Source organism: Armigeres subalbatus, chromosome 3 (genome assembly GCF_024139115.2).
Source record: "Armigeres subalbatus isolate Guangzhou_Male chromosome 3, GZ_Asu_2, whole genome shotgun sequence".
In the NCBI taxonomy this organism is placed as follows: Eukaryota; Metazoa; Arthropoda; class Insecta; order Diptera; family Culicidae; genus Armigeres; species Armigeres subalbatus.
Window position 1 is genome coordinate 9,462,202 of NC_085141.1, and position 26,437 is coordinate 9,488,638.

Here is a 26,437-nt window from a genome sequence, read left to right on the forward strand (position 1 = left end):
ACCGATTCAAGATCGCCCCTTGTTACCGCACGCATGCATATCGCCCGTCAGATGACATAACATTGTTTTGGTCAAAAGTTAAAACAGCACCTTCCTTGTGCAGAGCTCTTCCTTGATCTTTTTGTATTTTTGTAGTGCTTCAATTTTTAACATGGTGTTCACCTCGGTGGTAAGTTTAGTTCGTGCCCGAGGACCAGATGAGTTTTGGAGGAAACGCAAAATCTTCAAGTTGGCTGCTGTAAGTACAAACCAAAAAATACATTCATTCAAAGATTCCTTGTTCGACGGACATGGATAAAACATCGCACAGCACATCGGGACTAATAGGTGGTAAAAAATCGTAATTCCCTAGCACTACGTTGGACGCTCACGGAACTGCTATTCGATAACAATTCGGAGCGTTCATCGGGCTTTAGCCTATGCCACGAAGGGTCGGGAGCTGAAAAAGCAAGATATGCGTGAACTTTGGACACATCGGATCAATGCAGGTTGCGAGCAACATGGATTGCAATTTGCTGCCTTTCAGGATGGACTACATAGGAATGAAGTTTTGTTAAACAGGTAAATTTTCGTAAATTAACGTTAGAAATAATATGCATAATATAATTTTTTATATCATCATATTTAGAAAAGTACTAGCTGATCTCGCAATTTGGGAACCAAGGACTTTTGAAGCTTTGGCATTAATTAGCCAACAAATACCCGATAATGATGATGGTAAGTGAAGAAATGAAAACTGATTTCAACGTGTAAAATGTATATTTAATTGCAGGATCTTCGTCAGATAAATAATTAAATGTTTCACTTAATAAATTAATGAAGTTTCGACCTGTAGTAGATAATTTATTTGAGAATTATTTCCCATTTTCAACTTTATTGTACACTAAATGTGCGTAAAAGCTGTTGGATAGCTTCAAATGCAAGCTTTTGATAGAAAGCGAGAATATTTAGTGTTATATACCGCTTGATGAATCGAGGTAATGTCTGTCGGTCCGCAAAAACTCGTTATTGTTAGTATTACGGAGAAAAAGAAAAAATTGGATGGATCCGCGGAAATAACGCGCAGTCAGCTATCTCCGCATAGAGTAAATGCTGCATAGCAAGCATTGAGTATTACATTCATGGTTCAGCTTATTGACAGTAATCTCTGTTTTGTGTTTATTTATTAATCTACCTTTAATTTCTTTAAACTATCAATTACATTTTTTCAACAGCACAACGGTGGCTAAGGTTCTCCGAAACGCTGTACTAGACCCATATTATCTGGGTCGATCGGTATGGTATGACACTAATGACTTTTTCAATTGAAAAAAGTGTAACCTTTATAAAGCAAGTTCAGCTTCCTTTTTTGAAAGCACTTCTGTGTGAGTATGAGCACTGCATCCATTGGCTAGATATTGCATGCGGGTTCACCTATGAAAGATTCCAATACCGGGTTATCCAGCCTTGAAAAACGAATGTACGAATGTCAGATTGTGCAAGAGTGCAAGAGTCTATGCGTTGGGACCTTCACTACCTGTTGAGACAGTCAAGATGCTATGTAATAACTTTGTCGGATAATTGAATTTTGCAATAGCTGGATGGGCATCACGTGGACAAATACCAAATTTCGATTTTCCATACATTTTTTTCAAATTCCAGCAGTTATCCAGCATTCCCAATCAGTTAAGCACAGTCCAAAGTTGACTGGTCTGGATTTAATTTTGTGATGAGCATCAGGGCAACAAACAGAATGGAATGAGTGAACGCCCCATCAAATAATTGGAGATTTTGGCTTTTGATTCTTCTTAATATGTAAATGATATATATCGAATGTAGGACAAACATGTTTTAACTTGTGTTCACAGGGTTTTTTAATAATATTGTAAATAACGAAATCGTAAAAAACTCTACAAGTGATCAAAATCAACACGGTTTGGAACCCACGCAGCTAATATTGAGGTAAATTCATCATCCTATTATATTTTGCATTTCAAAAATAGCTATACGATAACCCATAACTCCCAACCCACTACCATCTTATGAAGGTTTGAACGATCTTCTCTGAGTTACCAAACCATGCGATTCAACACATTATTTTCGTTTTGGGCAATGCGTTAGGCGTGATTTTGCAAAACAAGTTCAACGAAAAGTGTTTCAGGTGTGTTCCACCCGTAAAAACTTACTGCTTTCCTGAAAACTGTGATCAATGCAGAGCTTTTTAATTCAATCAAAATTTGTTTCCAAACAAGACATTTGAATGACAGAATAGGATACACAATCAACAACAAGTGATAGCATGGATGACTATGATGATTTTGGTGGAAAATTTACTCGTAGGCGCGCTCGAATTTTCCTGAAAACCAAATTTTTCTTGCAATGCGTAATATTGTGCTTCCAGTTGAAAACCGAAGTGAGCTCTCGCGACAATCGAGTTTTCTCCCGTTTCCTTTTGTCGCAACTACGTCGCGACTAGTGCGCATCTATGCCACCGCCGTGCGCCATGATGCGCACTAGTCGCGACGTAGTTGCAACAAAAGGAAACGGGAAAAAACTCGATTGTCGCGAGAGCTCACTTCGGTTTTCAACTGGAAGTACAATATACACTGCAAAAACTCCACACATTTTTATTGGCAAAAATCCATTAATTTAACTCATGATGTTTATTAGGGCACACATAACCACTTTCAACGCGAAGTACAAATAGAATCTATAATCAAATAAAATGTATGTGTGGTCTCTAATATGCAGTTATTGAATTTATGTGTGGACACAAATTGCATATATTTGGGTTCCCAAATTGCAAAAATTTATGTGTGCGACAAATATATTCAATATGAAGAATTTTCTCAGTGTACTTATTCTTAGATGCCGCCGATGCCATTTTTCTTATTGTTGGGCAGATCGGGCAAACCCAGAAAATTAATTATTGCTTGGATCAATCGTGAGAATGTTTAGAGCTAATCATACCATAGATATAATTAATATCAAGATGTTGAGGTGATAGCAAATTAGTACTTATTTTGTGGTTCCGTACCAAGCAGTACCCTGTAAAACTAATGTCGTTTTCGTTTTTGTGGTGTAGCTACACCGGAAAGTGCATAATTTTGCACCACATAAACGAACATTTTCAGTGCAGTCCCAATAAGATTGCGAAAGTATGTGTGACATCGGTCATCTTCCATGCTTCTGTCATATTTGGTTTTGTTCTTGCTGCCTGCTATGAAATATGTATGTTATTCCAATCTTTCTTGTTGGGATTAAATTGAAATTGTATGAATAGTGTCATTCTTATAGACATTTTACTTTTACTTTCTGTTTAATTGCATCGATTATCTAAAGCTGAACACAGTACTCACTGTCTGACAGATCATGAAAACGATGCATGATATTTCAAAACGAATCAAATATTGCAAAATTTCACGGCCAATGATTCATTAAGAGCTTCTTTGTTTCTGATGGAAGTATTAAAATATGCAAAAGCATATTCCAATTAATCACAATACAAAACTACAAGTAGATTGATTTTTGGGTTTTCATTGTGAATTCTTGGGCCATTTCAGGTTTTTGAGAAGAATGTTGGATTCTTAGGGAAACGTTTGTTTGTACTAATCTTATATTTGCTATTATATAACAATGTGGCGAACTTCGGTTCGTAAGAGACATATATTTTTCTTAGCACTCACAAATTAAGTGGAAAGTAGAATGTGTTCTAAATGAAATCGGTTTCCAAAGTTTTCCAGTTTAATAAAATATTGCTTTGCAAAGATATTTATTAAACGAATTAAAAAAGCTCGAATCAGTTTATACATTCTAAGCTCGATTCTAAACTAATCTTGTTATACATGTACATTTTTTTTTTAAATCTTTATTAAGGTGTTTTTTTAATCTATACAGATTAAGTTCAACAGCGATTATACATGTACATTCGTGATATGCTGATTGAGCTAATAGCCGTTTAAAATTACGCCATTTATTATAATAAATATGATAAAGAGTAACTTGCTGCCCATCCACATACATTCAATTTTCAATTCCACTTGTACACGATATTTATTAAGATTAATGGCGTAATCTGAATAGGCTATAACACATCGCCTCATCTATTAAACTTTATTTCTAAGAGGTGACCTGTCAGCCATTTGAACATATGTACTGCGAATCAAACATTACAATTCACAATTTATGTTCAATTATGCTAAATATTAACCAGCAAAGGCTCAACTAAAAGGTGGCCCATGTAATAAAATGTGAGCTAGCAAAGCAAGACTGTAATTATTGCTATTGAGTCATTAGATTCTATAAGATAATAAAAATTAACAAAATCTCAATAGATCAAAGCTGAATATTAAAAATCTGAAAAGGTTGTAAAAATCCTTTGTAAATACCAAAAACTTGGAATTCAAAAGATTTTATGGAATGATTCGTCACCTCAAGCTAGTTGATTTTTTCAAAAGATACTTCGAAGAACAAGTTCTGATGTTGGTTCAAAATTTTGGAACTATTTTCAAGTTCCACAAAAAAACTTGTTTATTAGAATAATTTCATGACTAATAATATATTCAAACCGATGGTCAAGGTAACGAAAGATAAAATTTAATAGCAGGAACATGAATTAGTATACAATTCAACTGGTTGAATGTAAGCAATTTCTTTTACCTTGATTCATCGCCTAACTTTTATAAACTAATCGATTAGTAAATGTCCTTCACTGTTTTTAATTATCCTTCTCTTATGACATACATGAAACTACAGTTTTATTTATTTTGTATTAGATAAATAGAATTAAAACGCGCAATTACCATTCCCACTTTATTAAAAAAATCTTACTCCAACGCGCACCCGGTACATCAAAACTGAAGCCAAAACAAAACAGAATTTGACAGCAACAAGAACGTGGCATGCGGCTGTATTGGTAACACCACCATTCGAACAAGCTACACTCTCGATTTTATGCGTGCTACACTTTCCGTACGGTGCACGAAAAAGTGGGGTTTGAGTGTAGAGCGAAAACCAAAAACGAAGAATTTCAGTGCAGAAAGTGTACACCCGGTGCAGCTACACCGTAAAAACGAAAACGACATAAGCAATCCTTTGGTTTAAATTTGAATTTGTTCTAATTCTGTACTGTTTTTGATGTGATGTATTTGGAGACAGATTGCCTTGAAAGTTATTATTCGTCATTTAAAAACTCTATTTTCTTTCAGGTCGATTTATTTTAAATGCTATACACCCAGGTTTTTTTTTACACGGTTGGAATTCATTAATTTTTCGGTTAACCCGAACTTTCACATCTTTTTCAATACCTGTTGAAAATAGTTAGAACATTTTTATTCAAATTTCATGTTAAGTTGAACCAACCCAATGTTCGTATCATCAAAACCATATGCCAGGCATAGACCAGATAATAAATCTATGTTTAGTTTTCAAACCATAAATGTTTCCTTTAGCATATGTTTATTCTAGATAGTTTACCTCCCAGGAAGAGCAAATTCTAGATAGGAAACCGATTTCGAATGTTTACTTTAGATATGATCGCTTCTCGAGCGTTGTTCCTATGGATAGAATAAACATACTCACAATAGGAATTTTCCATTCATTCGTTTGCAAGATTGCCTCTTGCATTAAAACTTGTATCCTTTAGGATAACAGATGGCACCACTCATAAGTATTTGCACGATAGGTGTCGCGACGATTAGAAATTGCATTCTATGTTGGATGCAATTTGAGACTCTTCTAATAAGAATTGCAGGTCCTTTAGCTATGGGCTTTTAGAGGTCAGCACCTAAATTATAAGAGTGCCATCTGTATTAGAATTTCACGCAGTAAGAATTTAGAATACCAGTTAGAATTGGTTAAAGGTATAGGTAATGATGATATGAACACTGATTAATATGTATAGGTCGATTTCCCAAAGATTATGTATATATAGCTTAAGAGGTCCTTTGGAAAATACAGTGGGGCCGTCCAGAAACCACGTGGTCATATAGGGGGGGAGGGGGGGGGGGGTGGAAAATGACCACGATAAGCCACATGGGGGGAGGGGGGGTGTTGCTCTCGAACCACGTGGTTTTTTTTTAACACAAAAATTTTTGGTAAATAACAATAGCGGTGTAAAAAATACAAATCATCAAAATTTAATGATTTAATCATTAAACGCAAAGCGCATCTTAGGGCCGATGCCCACGTAGCGTCTTTTCAACTCAGTGTTAAAAAGAATTTAGCATTAAGCATCGAGAAAACCCGGTAACGCAGCGTCGGTCGCAACGCCGATGCATATCTGAGTTATTTGGCCAACTTAGCTTTAGATCCTATTTCCATAAAAAAAAATAAACGAAAAAGCAGGTTGCGTTTCAGTCTCAATTTTCACCAAAGAAAATTGGGAAAGAAAAATGAAAAAATATTTTTTTAAAATTCCGCCGCAGATGGTTTTTGGCATCACGCCGCCGACACTTTTGCATCAGCGGACTACAGCTACAATATTGAAAACTGTTCATGTTTTTACAATAATTCAAGAAAAATCTTCAAAAGAATGTCTTGTGGATATTCAGGAAAAATCCTGTAAAAAAATTTCCTGTAAAAACTTTGACCTTACTTCATAAAATCCTGATAAAGTGCTAGCATTCAGAATGTTTTTTGAACAATTCTCTCTGGAAAATTTTGCTTGTAAATTTTGCTACAAATTGGTCATGAAAAAAAAAACAAAATATCGCCAGTGTAAATGCCGAAAAAATTCCATGTGAATTCTGTCTGAAAATTCAAAACAGTCTCGTGGGAAATACATATAATTTTCGGTGGAAAAAAATGTTCATATTTTCATATTTTTTTTTTACATTCTAATGAATTTCTTCGACAAGTTCTTCCGAATCTTCACCAGAAATTCTATTTCATTTCCAAAATAAGTTTTTCGAACATTTTGGGGAGTGCACTTCAAAATGTTTAGTCTCCAGTTAGCCTTACGAGCAAAGGCATAGGATTGCCAATCCGGAGATGACGAGTTCGATGCCATGTATGGATCTACAATGAAGAGGAAAACAGAATTTCAGTGTAATTTTTGAAAGATATAAGTACCAAAATATGAAAAATTTTGATGTATGGGACATTGGGGCAAAACCAGCTCAATAACTACATACAGAAGTGTCTCATGTCTATAAAACGCAACTCACTGAATTTCTAGGAAAATTCGCTTCCGAATAAGCCCTTAACCTTATCTGTGAGTCGCTCGTGAGAAAAGTTATAGTATTTTGTATAAAAAGTTACATTAAATGAGCTGTATGACCCCTAAGTCCCCTATAATTCAATATTTTTAATGATTTATATTATTATTAGTTATTTTCATTATATCATTGGAAAATATCAATTAAATAAACATTACAACATCATTTCCTTCCTCATAATCATTGAGCTATATTATTTCATAGGGGAATTTGGGCAAAAAGGTAAGAAAAAAGAGTATCTCCCATCACCTCCTATCTATGATCACATCAAGACTCATAACATATGACTATTCTTGTCTAGTTGTGCTATCGGGTATGGTTTGGAAATGTTTGGCATCGGTGCTATTCAAAAGTTTTTAAAAGTCGTTTTTTACTCCATAAATAACCAATTAAAACATCTGTGAAACGATTTATTTCATTAATTTTGGTTCGGTAAACATTTGTCAATATCTGTTCAACACTTTGAGACAATAATATCAACACTTATCTGTAAATATTACTATTTCTTACAGAATACATGAAAATTTCACATAAAATGCACTTTGATGCGTATTTGACCCCAAAATCCCTTAAATTTCCAACTTTTACCAACAAAATATATTTAGTGCCCTTCTGTGGATCCACAGTGAAGAGATAAACACAATTTTAGAACAATGTCTTAAAGATAAAATGACAAATAGTTTGGAAACTCGCGATATATGGGGCATTAGGGCAAAACGAGCTCAATAACTACATACAGAAGCGTTCCACGTCCATGAAACAGCACTCACTGAATTCTTTGCAAAATTCCCTTTCGAATAAGGTCTTGATCTCTTCTGTAAGTTGTTCGTGAAGAAAGTTATCAATTTTTTCCACCTTTGAAATCGGATTTCCCCATTGTGCATTGCTTTAAATCTTTACCATGCAAAGAAGCACAAGAAATGATTTAAAAATTTTAAGGAATTTTCACATCAGAAAATCTTCAAAATTTTGATTTAATTTTCTAAGGAATTCCTATTGGAATTGATTCTAAAGTACAACCTTCACAAGTACTACAAAAGTGCAATTTTTTTCGTTATTTCCACTTGTAAAAACATCGAAATATCCTCGGGAAATTCATTATTGGTGTTTTAGATGAACTTTTCATCGATTTTCTAATGGAAAATCTTAGGAATTTCCATCGGAAATATTTTGGTATACTCCAAATAATTTCTTTTGGAAATTAAAAAACTGCTGAAAATTTCTAAGATTATTTTTTGAAAACGAAAAATTCCATTGGAAATTTAGAAGAATTTCCTTTGAAGATTTATTAAATTTGCCCAGGATTTTGAAAAAAATCTTTAGAGATTCTGTAAAAAAAGTAAGCTGGATTTTTTTTCTAATTTATACCGGAAGTTCTTCGGAATTTGATGTTTATTGGAATTTTTATCGTAAATATGCATTTAGGATCCTTCTACGGATTCTTCTAGTTCTTCAAAATTTCTACCGAACCTTTTTTAGGAACTTTTCCACAAAATTTCGAAAAAATCGTTGAAAACTGAAGATTTTTCCGTGGAGAATCTGAAAAATTTCTTCTAACTATTCTGAAGGGTTTCCCTTGCAACTCCAGAATAATTATTCTTGAAAATTAGGAAGATCTTGGAATTTAAAATTCATCCAAGCAATACATGTAGGCAATTATTTAGGATTAAGAAGCCTAGTTCTTATGATATTGAATAATTAGGCTAATTGATCGAAAAATTTAATAATGCACCTAATTAGAACATTTAGGTGCATTTTTAAATTTTTCGATCAATAATGCACAAAATTCTAGTAGTGCGTGTTAAAAAGGTTATGACATAGAGAAGTTTGCATTTAAAAAATCAACATGAAATTCTAAATAAAATGCTTTTTAAATTCATAAAAGGGTCTTAGAACTAAGAAGAGTTCGGCGATATGAAAAAAGTGGCAGTGTTCCAGAAAAAACACTGAATTCCTAAAACAATCTAGGGTAATAAATAGTGTTATAATAACGATTGAAATTGAATTCAAAACAAATCTCAACCCTTTCAGGACGGATGGGTCATATATGTCCAGCGTTTTAGATTGTCTATTAAATCACAAAGAGAGTTAGACCACCATTTTCTTCAGTAAAATTGTTAATCTAGATATTGATTTTACAGAAAAAATATGGGAGCTCAAATTTGACTGACCCTGAAAACTCAGTTATCCGAAACTTTGGGAAGATTTCGATTCTAAGAGCATGCAAATGAAGTTGAAATGTTTGAATCATTCTGGACACTCAGATAAGATGGGTCATCCTGAACGTTAAGCCAGTGATTGCTCTCAAGTTCAGCCCACGACTTCTCGGGTGATCAATCATGACATTTGTAATGTCCTCATCATCGGTATGTACCCAATCCGATGAAATAAGCATATGATCCTAATTTCCATTAACATGAGATCTAAGAGACAGGGTACCCAAAATTATCTTGAGTCAACATCAAGCTGCACAATGACTATGCCTTTTTTGTAGGGCCTTAGAAGCACTGGGTCTTGGATGCAGAGATGCATCCTGAACAGAACATGAGCCAAGAGCGTGCCTTGGTGTTCTTAGTTTTGAACTCTGAACACTGTTCAGTGTGCACTGAGTTGGTACGCAAGCAAAACGATCATGGTAACTAAGTTTCCTAAGATTTGGAACTATGCAAAACATACGAGCATGCTTGATTTCTATCCGTTAGACACCCACGTGTTCCATTACTAGCCGAAAAATGAGTAGCATGCCGTCGCTTGAGTTTGTTTTCCTAGGATACAAGTTGCTAAGTTCGGTCAGTGCTCTTGAACAGTGTGCAGTGTTCAAAACGTTTTGAACACGAACACGCGTTCTCGTGTTCAGATGCATCTCTGCTTGGATGATTAAGTAGTTCAAACATTACGACTTCCAGGACGTTTTTTAAAACCTAAAAGTTTTGTATAACCTAAGTCGAGTCAAGTACGAAACACTGAAGCCGACCTTACTGTTGAGGTCGAAATACGTATCTGTCAAGGTACAATCAAGTGGTGGAATTAAATGGGAAGGTACAAACTCGTCTTATGACAAGTAAAGACATTCCATTTAAAAGCTCAACATAAGTTTTTGAACTAAAAAGTCTGTAGTAGCTTGTACAAATAACAATTGTCATATCAACCCAATGGACCTAATGGGATATTATATCATACCTAGACCAACATTTGAAAAGGGCGTAACAGCCAAAATTTATTCCTTCTGATTCTTCGTCTACGTATAAAGCTATATATGTGGACAAAGAATCAGAAGGAATAAATTTTGGCTGTTACGCCCTTTTCAAATGTTGGTCTAGATACATCATTCATAATTTGGTTAATTGAATAAATCGAATGATCCGAACTCCAAAATGATAATTGATCTATAACAAATTCATTCTTCTATGAGTCGCTTATGAAAAGACCATTGACTGAAGCATATTCGAGATATGGAATAGAAGTTCCTTGGGAAATTATTCGAAAGACATCAGAGTGACTGAGAAAATATGTTTAGTATGGCATCATTGGATTCCACGAGTCAATATCAAAATAAAATTTCAATGAAGAATTAGAAATTTTGAGAGATGAGCCAGCTCTAGAGCCAGCTCAGAGAAAAAATAGAAATTTTCAATAATAGAATTGGAAATTGCCAATAAAGAAATCAGGGTATGAGTATTAAATAAATATAGAATTACTGCAAATAATGCAAAATTTCCATAAACAGTTGAAAATTTTCCACAAAACAATAATAAATTAGCACCTGTAAAAGCAAAAATTGCAATTATGTATTTAAAAAAATCACCAATAAAGAAATTAAAAAATATAGGGATATTTTGGAAAATTTCTAAGCCATTACAAATTTTTCCCGAAATTTTTATAACATATTCGCGAGTCCGCATTTTTTGGTATCCTCCTGATGCATCGAAGGTATGCGAGTTCTAGATAAACTAATACCTGATACACATTACAACATGATAACATCATAAAAATCTTCGAAATAATGAAAATTTATAATTTCCATGCTGGGTTTTAGTTTGATTTTGAATCAGTTGAAATTGTCCATCTTTAAAATTGATCGGATTAACCATATGTTTTAGTTACATAGGTTTTTTTTTAATTTTTGTGCTTGAAAAAAAAACCACGTGGTCAAAGGGGGGGGGGGAGGGGGGGTTCTGCCAAATGACCACGATAGACCACATGGGGGGAGGGGGGGGTTGAAAATCTTCAAAAATATGACCACGTGGTTTCTGGATGGCCCCAGTTCAGTACAGTTCAGTTTTCACTTCCTAATCGACAAGACGTTTGTCATTCCTTTAGTGAACAATCCAAGTTGCCTTCGAAGAACTTGATTAAATCTCCAGAAAAGCATAGAACCAAATTGCTGGTAACTAGCACTGGAATCCATTCAATCTTGTTCGGAAATTGCAACTCCTCCGAAAGATCCGAAAAGATTTCCAAAACGCTTTCAACAATACCACCTGAATTTTCTTTGATTTTTTGTGAATTTTTTCGTGGGGTTAACTCATTGTTTCATTGACGCTGAAGGTCTTAAACGACTAAAACCAAACCGTGTGAAAAAAAACCTGAGTGTACTAAAAACAAGTATACCTAGTTTGTTAACATCTTCGAAGCACGAAGTTTCCACGGCATAGATTTCTTTACTTTGCATAATTGAAATCCAATCCAATATTTTTTTTATTTTATCGAGGGAATATTTAGAATTTTTCTTAAAAAAATAAAAAAATAACTACAAACGGTTCATCCAAACTTCGGCCTAAAACTATTCAGAATTTTTACAGAACTTCTGAGCTTACCCAAAATATTCTTCCAGCAAAGTTTTCGGAAATTACTCTAGAAATTTTGGTCAATGTCCACAGAATTTCCAAAGATTTCTACGGAATTTTCAGATTTCTCATGGGACATTCTTTCAAATTTAAAAGAAGAACTCCTAAGGAAAATTATTGGGAATCGCAATTTAAGTCCTTTTTCTTACTTACTTGATACTTGATGGGCTACAGCTCTTCGATGAACCTACGCCGAATGGAGTATCCTTCTCCACTGGACTCGATCCTGGGCCAATCGCTTTCAGTCGCCCTGAACATTGAACGCCCTCAGGTCCTCTTCAACTGCAAAAAGTCATCGCGAAGCCAGCAGCCTCTTCCGGGTTCTCAACAAAATATTATCTTCACTTGACGTTCTTCCGGCATACAAACAACGTATCCAGCCCACCGTAGTCTGCCGTGTTGTATAAGCTTACAATATCCATCCCTTTATACACCTGGTACAACTCGTGATTCATGCGACGCCGCCAGTTACCGTTCTCCTGTTTACCGCCGAGTATTGTCCGCAGCACCTTACGCTCAAACACTCCGAAAGCTCTCTGATCAGCCTCTTTTAACGTCCATGTTTCATGGCCGTATAAAGCCACCGGAAGAATCAAAGTAGTATATAGTGCGAATTTGTCTTCGTTTGCATACTACGGGACTTGAGTTCCGACATTAACGACGTCGGGACATATAGTGGCACTAACGGCCACCGCGGTACGACCTAGAGCGATTGAAGCTACCTGATGTCGCCATTGTCTAGACGCAGCATCTCGAGGCAACGTTGCATAGGGTGGGGCCTCAATGGGGCCCCTCTTGAGGACTGCTGGAATACAGTTAAAGCAGTTGTTAAGAGTCATCAACGACGCAGCGGAAAGCAACATCGGGTATGAGGGACGAAGTCGGCGGAACGATTGGTTCGAAAAAGAGTGCAGATAGCGCGGGGGGTCGCGCTGCAGCAAGGGACCCTACATAACATGGAACGGAAACGAAGACAGACCTTTTCGGAAGAAAAAGCGCCACCTGGAAGAAGCAAAGTGCGAGCAGCTGTGCCGTTCTCAAGAAACACGCAAGTTCTATCAGAAGATCAATACATCCCGGAAAGGCTTCGTTCCCCGAGCCGAACCTGAAATCCTGGGACTAAGTTGAGACAAATTCTGTTATACTCTGGTTTATGAGATAAACACGCTTTCCGGCATCGTCAATTTGGCTACCTAGCGCCCAGGCACACTCTTCGCTTATGAACTGAGAACCTATAAATGAAAGAGGTCGCAACCTTACGATAATGCAATGTTATGCGTCAACCGATGCTGCCGATCTGCAAGACCAAGAGACCTTCTACAGCCAACTTAATGCCGTCGTAGATAGATTTCCAAGGGTGATATCATGATCAAGAGTGTTGCTCGCAGAATTCAGTAGTTACAACGACATGGTAATCGGGGGATCCCCCTTCGACTGAATCACGAGGTCACCTGTGGCTCCTGTGATCAGCTTTACAAAAAAAAATACAGGACGACACACGCCGACTGGGAGATGTCACGGTGAAACAGTCCTTCTTTGACAGCACCGAGGTGCTGTACATATTCCGGAAGGTGCCTTCATTGCTACCAGCGAGGTTAATCCGAGTGAACTACACACCCAGAGAAAATAATGGATCACAAGCATTAATGGGTCAAACACAATTGATACGTTTGCGTGCGGTTTGACAGTTTTTCCATGAGAAAACTGTCAAAACGCACGCAAACGTATCCATTGTGTTTGGCCCATAAGAACCCCGCACATAGGATACGTTTGCGTTGCGTTTGACAGATTACTCTATTAATAATACACTCTCGTGTACAGGACCTATAAGTAAGTCCTTGCAATGACTTAAGTCCTTGAATGTCGAGTTTTATGTACGTATAAAGCCCTCAGTACACTGTTTGTCATGATGACAAATATTTGTCAAGTTTATCCGGATATCTATCAGACTGACCAGAAATCGACATGGATATCAGGCTGACTTGACAAATATTTGTTATTATGACAAACAGTGTACTGATAGCTTAACATTCTCATGTTTCCATTGAGATTCTCACGTCCGAATGTGTGAGTAGCGATAAAAGGAAAACAAACACTCCTAGATGGTGCTACTCAGCAAAGTTTGGGTAAAAATGAGTATATTTCCATATATTTTTTGACTCCTTCGCAACCATTGTGATGACTCGATCAATTCTAGATTGCTTTGAGAATAGGTCGTATGTACAAAAGAGAGACTCTCTTTGTTCACGCTCTCTTTCGCTAATAGATCGGCAAGTTTAGCATTTTCTTCAACATTTTCACTTTAGCACGCTAGACAAAGCTATTGTCTTTAGATATCTGCCAAAAAATCCAACGTAAATTTGTGCATAGCTTTGTAATAATCGAAAGAGAATGGAACCGAAGAGAGGCTCTCTTTTGCACATACGACCTATTCTCAAAGCACTCTAGAATTTTGAGGTTATGAGCAGAAGGAAAACAAACATGTATTTACACATGCCGAATTGCACATCAGTGTGCGAGCGTTAAACGTCACTCATCTCTATACAATCGCTATTTCTTGGGTATTTATTCAAAAGGACGTATGTGATTTTGTAAACAAAGATTCATACGTCCAATCTGATGGCACTCCCACGCAAACCAACACCACGAACTGGTAGCCGAAGCCTACCCCTATCTGTCTGTGGCGATGCTTTAAGTGGGATAGTGATATCAGATTGGTGAAATCAACGTTCGAATCTTTATTTACAAAATAACATATTGTCAGATTTTCTGGATATGATACACTGCGCGGCGTTTGTAATGTTTGTAATGTTGCACAAAACTTCACGCGGCGAATGACTGTCGAAAAATACGGCCGCACCAAACGATACAGCGCAATGCTATTCACCCATAAGAATCAAGTAAACGGGGTGCAGAAAGCGCGGCGGTACCTTTCATGGAAAGGGGGAAACGCAATGGAGTGCGGCAACGGAACGGCAACGGCAAGCGGTTTGTCGACGGTTTGTACTAAAAAAATCCGCATCATTGCCGCAGTTGCAAAACGCAATGCATGCGGATTTGCCGGACAGATTTTATATGACGTTTCAAGTTTTAAAGGAATTCTGATTTTTTCAAAGATGATTTTAATTATTTCTAGAGACGATTTAATTTCAATTATTTAAATAAACTTTTAAATTAATTCTAATTGATTCAGTGACTGCTTTAAATATATCAGAACCTCGATCAGAACAGTAGGAATACTATTTTTTGATGTCTTGAACCGCCGGAAGTTCCTGCAGGAACTGCAGAGGCTCAGAAGTATTGTACATAATTCCAATAAGGAAGCTCCATCACCAATTTCTCCAGAAGATCCACCACAAATCCCTTCGAAAGTTCCTTCAGGAATTGCACCGGAAATTCATCAAGAAATTATTTTGGAAGTTGTTGCTGAAATCGCTCCGGATATTTCTCTGGAGAAACTTCTAGGAATTCCTTTGGAAGTTCCTACATGAAGATGCTCCAGAAATTTCTTCGAAATTTCTTCAAGAATTCCCCAGAAAGTTTGTCTAGGAAGTCCTCCGGAAAATCCTCCAAAAAGTTCTAAGGAAGTTCCGTTTTGTTATACTTAATTGCGATAAAAAACACTAATTAAAGTACTCCGGAAGGTCCTCCATATTCTACAGAAAGTTACTCCAGGAATTAATTTGGAAATTTCTCCAGCAATAAGGCAAAGACAAAGATGCTGTTTGAACGAGATGGCGCCACAACATTTAAAGTAAAATTAATTTCCTTGTATGGACAAATCATCCGTTCTCATTAACTACGCATCGCATCAATATGAAACCTAGGTCAAAAAGCAACAAATAATTTTTAGATTTTTTGTTCCCACGACTTGTTTTACAGTTCTAAACAATAAAAGAGATTTCATTGTACCTCCATACTAAATTCTAGCTGTATACTTTCAATTTCTTTAAGACTGTTCTCCACCTCGTGTGTGTGGAAGGAACATTGAAAGCTTACGATATCGAACAGCAGATGTCACTAGTGTATATGCAATGTTACATTGATACAAACACACAGCAACACCACCTGTCGCCTGATAATGGAAATATTGCAATTATACCGTCAGGTGTAGTGGCTGTTGTTAAAATATTTAGGAAGGGCCTCAAGCGGAATTTTTGCTAGAACGCAACTGACGATCTCCTATTCCTTCAAAAGTGCCTCCACAAATTCCTTCGGGGTTTCACCAGCGCTTCTTTCGGAAGTGGCTCCAGAAATTCTTCCAGGAATTCCTGCGGAAGTTTCTCCAGAAATTCCTCCATAAGTTCTTCCAAAAATTCCTCTGGAAGTTCCTCCATGAATTTCCCCAGAAGCTCCTCCAGGAATTCCTTAAGTTTCTTCAGAAATTCCTTCAGAAGCTCCTGCAAAAATTCCTTCGGAAGTTCCTCCACGAATTCCTCCGGTAGTTCCTCCAAGAGTTCCTCAAGAAATTCCGCATGGAGTTCCACCAGGAATTCCTCCGAAAGCTCCTCCACGAATTCCTCCAGGAATTCCACCTGATGTTCCTCAATATTCTATCGAAAGTTTTTCCAAAAATTTCTTCCTTTCTTCCACAAATCCTTCGGAAATTCCTCCAAGAGTTCCTCTGGAAATTCCTACAGAAGTTCTTTCGGAAGTTCCTCCAGGAGTTCCTCCGGAAGTTCCTCCAGGAGTTCATCCGGAAATTCCTCCAGGAATTTCTCCGCAAATTCCTGCAAAAATTCCTTCGGAAGTTCCTCCGTAAATTCTTCCAAAAGTTCCTTCGAAAGTTCCTCCAAAAGATCCTCCGGAAGTTCCTCTACCAATTCCTTCGAATGCTTCTCCACGAATTTCTCCAGGAATTCCTCCACAAACTCCTCAAGATTCCTTCGGAAGTTCCTCCAGTAATTCCATCGAACATTCCTTCGAAAGTTCCTCCAGTAATTTGTTCGGAAGTTCCTTAAGAAGCTCCTTCAGGAATTCCTTCAGAAGTTCCTGCGAAAATTCCTTCGAAAGTTCCTTCGTAAGTTTCCCCAAGAGTTCCTTTGAAAGTTGCTCCAAGAGTTCCTCTGGATGTTCCTCTAAGAGTTCTTCGGGAAATTCCTCCAAAAGTTCTTCAAGAAATTCCTAATGGAGTTCCACCAGGATTTCCTCCGATTCCTTCGGAAGTTCCTCCAGTAAATCCTCCAGGAGTTCCTCCGGAAATTCCTACAGAAGTTCTTTTAGAAATTCCTCTGGAAGTTCCTCTAGATTCCTTCGCAAGTTCAGGAATTCCTTTAGAAGTTCATCCAGGAATTCCTTCGGAAGTTCCTCCAGGAATTCCCCGAAAAGTTCCTCCTGGATTTCCACCGAAAGTTCTTCCAGGAATTCCCCGGAATTGGTCCTGAAGTTCCTCCCGTAATTCCTCCTGAAGTTCTCCCGTATTTCCTCCGGAAGTTCCTACATGAATTTTTCCGGAAGTTCCTCCAGGAATTCCCCCGGAAGTTCCTCCAGGAAATCCCCCGGAAGTTCCTCCAGGAATCCCACGAAAGTTCTCCAGGAGTTCCTCCCAAAATTCCTCCAAGATTTAACCTGGAAGGACCTCCCGATAATCCCCCGGAAGCTACTCCTATATATCTTTGGAACGGAAGTTCTCCTTGGAATTCCTGGAGGAACTTCGAGAAGAATTCTAGAGGAACTTCCGGAAAAAACCCTGGAGGAACTTCCGGAGAAACTTCAGGTGAAACTTTCGGGGGAAATCCTAGAGAAACTGCCGGATGAATACCTGGAGGTTCTTCCGGAGGAACTCCTGAAATCCTGGGGGAACTTCCGAAAGAATTCCTGGGGGAACTTCCGAGGGAATTCAGGGGGAACTTCCGGAGGAATTCCTGGAGAAACTTCCGGAGGAATTCATGGAGGAACTTCCGGAGGAATTCCTGGAGGAACTTCTGGAGGAATTCCTGGAGGAACTTCCGGAGGAATTCTTGGAGGAACTTCCGGAGGAATTCCTGGAGGAACTTCCGGAGGAATTCCTGGAGAAACTTCCGGAGGAATTCATGGAGGAACTTCCGGAGGAATTCTTGAAGGAACTTCCGGAGGAATTCCTGGAGAAACTTCCGGAAGAATTCATGGAGGAACTTCCGGAGGAATTCCTGGAGAAACTTCTGGAGGAATTCCTGGAGGAACTTCCGGAGGAATTCTTGGAGGAACTTCCGGAGGAATTCCTGGAGAAACTTCCGGAGGAATTCATGGAGGAACTTCCGGAGGAACTTCTGGAGGAATTCCTGGAGGAACTTCCGGAGGAATTCCTGGAGGAACTTCTGGAGAAATTCCTGGAGGAACTTCCGGAGGAATTCCTGGAGGAACTTCCGGAGGAATTCCTGGAGGAACTTCCGGAGGAATTCCTGGAGGAACTTCCGGAGGAATTCCTGGAGGAACTTCCGGAGGAATTCCTGGAGGAACTTCCGGAGGAATTCCTGGAGGAACTTCCGGAGGAATTCCTGGAGGAACTTCCGGAGGAATTCCTGGAGGAACTTCCGGAGGAATTCCTGGAGGAACTTCCGGATGAATTCCTGGAGGAACTTCCGGAGGAATTCCTGGAGGAACTTCCGGAGGAATTCCTGGAAGAACTTCCGGAGGAATTCCTGGAGGAGCTTCCGGAGGAATTCCTGGAGGAACTTCCGGAGGAATTCCTGGAGGAACTTCCGGAGGAATTCCTGGAGGAACTTCCGGAGGAATTCCTGGAGGAACTTCCGGAGGAATTCCTGGAGGAACTTCCGGAGGAATTCCTGGAGGAACTTCCGGAGGAATTCCTGGAGGAACTTCCGGAGGAACTTCCGGAGGAACTTCCGGAGGAACTTCCGGAGGAACTTCCGGAGGAACTTCCGGAGGAACTTCCGGAGGAATTCCTGGAGGAACTTCCGGAGGAATTCCTGGAGGAACTTCCGGAGGAATTCCTGGAGGAACTTCCGGAGGAATTCCTGGAGGAACTTCCGGAGGAATTCCTGGAGGAACTTCCGGAGGAATTCCTGGAGGAACTTCCGGAGGAATTCCTGGAGGAACTTCCGGAGGAATTCCTGGAGGAACTTCCGGAGGAATTCCTGGTGGAACTTCCGGAGGAATTCCTGGTGGAACTTCCGGAGGAATTCCTGGTGGAACTTCCGGAGGAATTCCTGGAGGAACTTCCGGAGGAATTCCTGGAGGAACTTCCGGAGGAATTCCTGGAGGAATTCCTGGAGGAACTTCCGGAGGAATTCCTGGAGGAACTTCCGGAGGAACTTCCGGAGAAATTCCTGGAGGAACTTCCGGAGAAATTCCTGGAGAAACTTCCGGAGGAATTCCTGGAGAAACTTCCGGAGGAACTTCCGGAGGAATTCCTGGAGGAACTTCCGGAGGAATTCCTGGAGGAACTTCCGGAGGAATTCCTGGAGGAACTTCCGGAGGAATTCCTGGAAGAACTTTCGGAGGAATTCCTGGAGGAACTTCCGGAGGAATTGCTGGAGGAACTTCCGGAGGAATTGCTGGAGGAACTTCCGGAGGAATTCCTGGAGGAACTTCCGGAGGAATTCCTGGAGGAGCTTCCGGAGGAATTCCTGGAGGAACTTCCGGAGAAATTCCTGGAGGAAATTCCGGAGAAATTCCTGGAGAAACTTCCGGAGGAATTCCTGGAGAAACTTCCGGAGGAATTCCTGGAGAAACTTCCGGAGGAATTCCTGGAGGAACTTTCGGAGGAATTCCTGGAGGAACTTCCGGAGGAATTCCTGGAGGAACTTCCGGAGGAATTGCTGGAGGAACTTACTGGAGGAACTTCCGGAGGAATTCCTGGAGAAACTACCGGAGGAATTACTGGAGGAACTTCCGGAGGAATTCCTGGAGGAACTTCGGGAGGATTTCCTGGAGGAACTTTCGGAGGAATTCCTGGAGGAACTTCCGGAGGAATTCCTGGAAGAACTTTCGAAGACATTTCTGGAGGAACTTCAGAAGGAATTTCTGGAGGAACTTCCGAAACAATTCCTGTAGGAACTTCCGAAAGAATTCCGGAACTGCCTAATTTATTAGAAACTTTTTTTTCAATTTAATTTGTTTAATTTTCGATTTTCATTTCCATTCAGAGTAATTTCCTTCGGAGTTTCAGGAATATTTGAGAGGAATTCTCTTGGTATTTTTTTGGAATTTCATAGGAATTTTTCATTAAAAATCAGTGGAAATCCCTTGTAGATTCAGAATAATTATCCAACAAAGCTCAAGTTAATTTTCATGGTAAATTAAGAGAAAATTTTACATGCAATTTTTATCGGAAATACAAAGGATCTGGGAACTCAAACTCACAATTTCAGGGATTTAATTTGGATGAATAGTGGATGTTCTATTGAAATTGGATTTACTTGTTGGATAAAACCAAGTAGAACGACGATTTTATGATTAATAATATAATCATTATTGTTTCTTCGAGGTTTTCACGATTTCCATAAATAATTTTATTCATTTTCAGCAATCCAGTTTAATCGAGTTGTCCTGATTATGCTTTCTCTGAAGTTCTCTGCTACTGAAAATAATACAAATTTGAATAAAATCACTTCATGCTAAAAATAAACAAATCTTTCCGCAATACCGCTGCCGCATTTTTTGAAAATTTTCAAAAAATATGCGGTTTTAGTACATTCCGCATTTGCCGTTCCGCATCATTGCGTGCCGTTCCATATACTGCCGTGTATTCAAAAGTGACAGCTGCCGCATCCTGCCGTTGCCGTTCCGTTGCCGCACTCCATTGCGTTTCCCCCTGAAGGGTTCGCGTCGTGCAATTTTGAGAAAATCAGGCAATATGTCATTTTGAATAAGTACCCGAGATTTATATTATAAATACAACAAAACAGGCAACACTTGAAAATCGATGTTTTTAATGTTTTTACTTTAGCTGTCAAAAAGCCAAAATGTTGCGCAACACGGGCAACGTGTTGACGTTCGTCGTGTTGTTGCGCCTGTGCGCTTCGCTTATCATTATCGTAATTACGCTCGTCGTGCGCTTTTTCTCCTTCTACTTGGAGTATTTACATAATATCTCATTTCTTGCAAAGAATGCTTTCGAAGGCAAGGTTTCTTATATCTAATTTGTCCCCGCTGCGGCTCCGGTTTCAACAATCATGTCGTGCTCTTCATATCTCCGAGGCGAACGTTCTAACGACCGAAGTGAATCGTCAAGCACCGGAATTCAAGGTAAGAAAGCAACATTGTGGTTTGATTCAGCGCTGTTACTATGCTGGGAAATCTTACAGGAAAATGACACGCAGATGCGCGACTTGGTTGGCAACTTACGATCCATTACTGAGAATGTGCTAAATGGGGGTGGCCCAGAGGCCATCAAGCGCCACACCAGTAAAGGAAAGCTTTTGGCCAGAGATCGTATTAACAAGTTAATTGATCCAGGCTCGCCATTTTTGGAACTGAGTACTCTGGCTGGATACGAGATGTACGGCAAGGATGTCGTCAACGCCGCTGGAATAATCACCGGTGTAGGCCGGGTGCAGGGCGTTGATTGTGTGATTGTTGCCAATGATGCCACGGTCAAGGGAGGCAGTTATTATCCAATAACGGTTAAAAAGCATTTACGTGCACAGGAAATCGCCCAGGAGAATAACTTACCCTGCATTTATCTCGTGGATTCGGGCGGCGCGAATCTGCCTCGCCAAGCGGATGTGTTCCCAGATAAGACGCACTTCGGGAGAATATTCTTCAATCAGGCAAACATGTCTGCGCAAGGAATTCCTCAGATAGCTGTTGTGATGGGATCTTGTACCGCTGGGGGGGCTTACGTGCCAGCGATGGCCGACGAAAGCATCATCGTCAAGAAACAGGGAACGATTTTCCTGGCAGGGCCTCCGTTGGTGAAGGCCGCCACCGGCGAGGTGGTATCGGCCGAAGATCTTGGTGGAGCCGATCTACACTGCCGAACGTCTGGAGTGACGGATCACTATGCGGTGGACGATGAGCATGCGCTCTATTTGGCACGCCAGGTCGTGATGAATTTGAATCGTCCCAGCGCGTATGACGAAAATGCCGGGTATTCAACGAAGGCAATGGTAAGAATTGAATTGAAAAAAAACAAGGATAATATGCTGCCTGTAATCGCGTATAAGTCCCATATGAATAAAAAACCCAGAAAAGATGGGACAGATATGCGATTACAGCTAGTAGGCAGGGCTGTAAATTTCCATCGAAATTATAGCGAGGAAGCCACTGATGATGAGATAAATATCTTCTTCTTCTTCGTTGGCATTACATCCCCCACTGGGACATTGCCGCCTCGCAGCTTAGTGTTCACTAAGCACTTCCACAGTTATTAACTGCGAGGTTTCTAAGCCAAGTTACCATTTTTGCATTCGTATATCATGAGGCTAACACGATGATACTTTTATGCCCAGGGAAGTCGAGACAATTTCCAATCCGAAAATTGCCTAGACCGGCACCGGGAATCGAACCCAGCCACCCTCAGCATGGTCTTGCTTTGTAGCCGCGCGTCTTACCGCACGGCTAAGGAGGGCCCCCCATGAGATAAATATACTCATACATTTAATGTCATTATCTACTCAAAGTTGATTCTAATTAATATTACCCTAAAAACAAATTGCAAACTAAAATAAGCAATTTATGAGAAAAAAAATCATTTCATTACGAAAGTTATATTTTTTCTAACTGATTACTTCTATCTAAATAAAGACAATGAGTATTACTGACCCTGATCATTAAATATAGTTTTAAAGGTAGGAAAGCTCAATTCTATTAATTTAACATTTACAGATGAACCATGATCGTCTCAGCTTTTTACCGGATCCCGAACCTCCAAAGTACGACCCGGAAGAGCTATACGGAATCGTTGGAGCCAACTTGACGCGATCGTTCGATGTGCGCGAAGTGATTGCCCGTATCTTCGATGGCAGTCGGTTCACCGAATTTAAGAAATTCTACGGGGAGACGATTGTTTGTGGGTATGCTCGCTTGTACGGACAGTTGGTTGGTGTGGTCGGCAACAATGGTGTGCTATTTTCAGAGAGCGCCCTCAAGGGAGCACACTTCATTGAGCTGTGTGCCCAGAAGAAGATTCCGCTCATCTTCCTTCAGAACATTACGGGTTTCATGGTGGGCAGGGATGCCGAAGCTGGTGGAATCGCCAAAAACGGTGCCAAAATGGTGACGGCAGTTGCATGTGCTAACGTACCAAAATTGACACTTCTCATCGGAGGCTCGTATGGGGCTGGCAACTACGGTATGTGCGGTCGTGCCTATTCGCCGCGATTCCTGTACATGTGGCCAAACAGCCGTATCTCCGTAATGGGAGGTTCACAAGCTGCCGGAGTGCTTGCGCAGATCACCGAAGAGCAGTACAAACGCACAGGGAAGCAGTGGACCGAGGAGATAGGTAGCAAAATCAAGGAACCAATTATCGAACAATTCGAGAAGGAAGGCTCCCCCTACTATAGTACTGCTAGACTTTGGGATGATGGTATCATCGATCCGGTCGATACAAGAAAGGTTCTCGGATTGAGTTTGCAGGCGGCTTTGAACAAACCCATCGGGGATACCAAGTTCGGCATTTTCAGAATGTAATCGAATATTAGATCGTCAAACTACCTGAGTCTTCCAGTGCTAGGTAGCGTAACTAAAGTGCATTTATTAGAAGGTAAGATAAAAAGGTTCTTAATTGGAGTTTCAGGTAAACAAGTGTTAGGCATCTTTTAAAGAACTTAGTACTAAAAACATAAGATGACATTTATTTACATACCTACCAGATGTTGCATTTAATGCCATGTATGTGTACTCATAATAGTGATTGAAATAAATATTACGATTACAAATGTTCAAAACATTATTTTTCGTGTTTTACACTCGTTTTCAAAATTTTCCCAGAAATAATTTCGTTACATAGTTGTATTCACAGAAGTGCGTATTTTGGTTCCATAATTTTAACCGACAGCATGGGGGGAAATGCTTATCTAATCTTCCGGTCAATGTCATCATATAGTTCATATACTCCTGTATATATACGATTGTGTTGTGATACATCACCAGTGCTACGATGTGCACGTATTACCTGGCAATCTAACTGCATTGATTGTCTGCCTTTTCAGAATTCCCAATAAGATTCCGTTGAAATATCACAAATGATGGTCATTGCTTGTGGAAAGGGAAAGAAAAGTGCAGTAGGTACCGGCCAAGTTCCCCCTGGCGGTGCTAAAATGATAAGCGGGAACAATACCTAATTCCATTTAAATCGTTTAGTATCATTAGTGATTAGCACACGTTATTATTTTATGTGGGGGGCACGCATGGAACATATTTTTAAACGCGGGTGTTAGGCGGCTGACCCATGCTCGACCAAATAGTAAAATTTAGCTAGAATATTTTAATTTTGTCTGATTGTTTTTATTTTATTTTTATTTTTGCCATCAAATGATTAGGAGCTTATTTTCAGCATCTCATAACGCAAGAGAGGGTAAAACTCTGCGTTGCATAGAACAGTTAAGGAGGTCCCCGATTCGGTGCATTGTTGCACTGTCGTGTGGAGCATGGTTGTCCCGTGTCGTTTATGGCGATGTCGTTCCCGCATCTATGACGCCTTTGCTTGAACAAGTCATTTTATATAATGGCTGGACATGTTAATAATTCATTCTAGTTCTCAAATCTTGTGGTAGATACTTCTGGAGACTGTCAAGGTGGTGGGAGGGACATTGCCTATGAGTGGCAGAGGCGGCTGTGCTCGGGACGGCAGTATGGTGAAAGCAGTTTCTGGACAGTTAGTATTCAGTTTTCATTCTTAATTGAATATCTAGAATAATATTATATTTTGATGAGCAATAACAATGCCATCCTCCATTTTTTAATCACGAGCTTTATTAGTAGCATAGGTTATCAGTACTCCTAATATACTTAATTCGGTGGGCACGCTTGGAACACATTTTTTACTTAAGTTCGACCAAAATTGTAAAATTTAATTGATTTATTTTAATTCAGTTTAATTATTTTAATCTTTCTGCGTCAAATGGTTAGGTATTTGTGCCCCCACCCGTCCTGCTCCCTCCTTTTCTATTTTATGTTTCCAAACTTAAACCAACGGGATCACACTAATCCCAAACTACACGTACCTCTACAGGGCTGGTAGCGACCAATGCCGCTCAAAATAGTGACTTTAGTGACCAAAGCTGACGAAAAAAGGGACCAAATAGTGACTTTCAGTTGCAGAAAAAGTGACCAAATAGTGACTTTTAGTTTCACTTGCAAGTTTGATGAGACGAATTCAAGAGTTTTTGGGTTGAAAAAAAAAAGATATTTTAGTTACAAGATAAAGATTGTCGCTTCGGTTCCCTTTGTTCTGCTGTCCGAAACATGTGTGGTACCTAACTGCCAAATCGTATGTATGACATTTAGATCCCCTATCCTCGCCAGCAAAAGATGTTCCGGATAGCGATAATGTTTATCTGGTAACTAAAATATCTTTTGTCGAAAAAGAATCTTTTTTCGTAATTTGTGGCGGAGAACATCTTTCACTCACCACTCTCTCATAACGAATCCAGCAGAGAAACGAAAATCAAGCAAGCTAACTTTTATCAACTCGAGTAGTGATCAGCTACTAAGTAAAATTGTATTGGCCGCTCTTTTTTTATCCCACGGAAACTTTACTAAATATCAGTCAAAACCAGGATTACTCAAAATTATGAGTAGTCCTGCTAGTGAACGAAAGTGAACGAAACAAGGTTATCACTTGCAAGATCTGTGTTTCTTCCCGAAAAATGATTTCTCGGCAAAAATCTGCGTGAAGAAATATTCTCTTCTCGTGAGAATGAGTGAAAATTACGATCACTGGATTAGCTGAATACCTACTTAAAAAGTTGCAGATTTGTCATATGTGCCAGGGAATTTTGTTAATGCAAAAGAAACAACAGTACGGATCGTTTTGGTACAAAACGAAACAACGAGCCTGGAATTAAATGCTCGTTATCAAAAGCTAACAAATCTAACAAAATCTAAAAAAATCACAATATTTCATATTGGAAACTTTTACATTTATGCCATTTAAAATGTATAAATTATCATCTTAATTGGAAAATTCTAAAACATTGAGCGAAGTGGATATTGGGAGGAAAAAACGGCTTTAATTTTCTCATGTTCTTGCTGCAAAATTACTTTGGGGATCCCTTACATATTTAATGTATTTCCCCTCGATTGCTGTACAATCATAGAGGCAAATATCATTATTTCGATTTAAAAATAAATATTTTTATTTAATCGAAACATCACGCGCTGAGAATCATAAGGGTAGTAATCGTTTTCTCTTAATCGATTTGTTTCGTAAATAGCTCAACTGATTCCAAAGTTACAACCGTGATTGATGCGTCTGGTGCAATCATCCTTTATCACACCAAACCA

At 39.2% G+C, this 26,437-nt stretch overlaps 2 protein-coding genes and 1 long non-coding RNA gene across 3 annotated transcripts; 2 read left to right on the forward strand and 1 right to left on the reverse strand.

The window, feature by feature from the left end:
* The first annotated feature begins 52 nt into the window (after positions 1 to 52).
* LOC134226818 (large ribosomal subunit protein bL20m) lies at positions 53 to 828 on the forward strand. The gene is made up of 4 exons (XM_062707830.1): positions 53 to 238; positions 353 to 561; positions 629 to 717; positions 773 to 828. Exons 1-4 carry the CDS (start codon positions 152 to 154, stop codon positions 790 to 792), a joined length of 405 nt encoding a protein of 134 aa, XP_062563814.1. The 5' UTR covers positions 53 to 151; the 3' UTR covers positions 793 to 828.
* A 2,074-nt stretch (positions 829 to 2,902) lies between these two features.
* Positions 2,903 to 12,055, reverse strand: LOC134227222 (uncharacterized). Its single transcript, XR_009983632.1, has 3 exons — positions 11,675 to 12,055; positions 5,062 to 5,285; positions 2,903 to 3,035 (listed from the first exon to the last, which is right to left on the reverse strand). It is a non-coding gene; the product is annotated as an uncharacterized LOC134227222 (long non-coding RNA).
* Positions 12,056 to 20,972: 8,917 nt separating this feature from the next.
* On the forward strand, positions 20,973 to 23,882 carry LOC134219237 (probable methylcrotonoyl-CoA carboxylase beta chain, mitochondrial). The gene is made up of 3 exons (XM_062697943.1): positions 20,973 to 21,232; positions 21,292 to 22,095; positions 22,814 to 23,882. The coding sequence occupies exons 1-3, from the start codon at positions 21,095 to 21,097 to the stop codon at positions 23,618 to 23,620; spliced, it is 1,749 nt and encodes a 582-aa protein (XP_062553927.1). The 5' UTR covers positions 20,973 to 21,094; the 3' UTR covers positions 23,621 to 23,882.
* Positions 23,883 to 26,437: the final 2,555 nt, after the last annotated feature.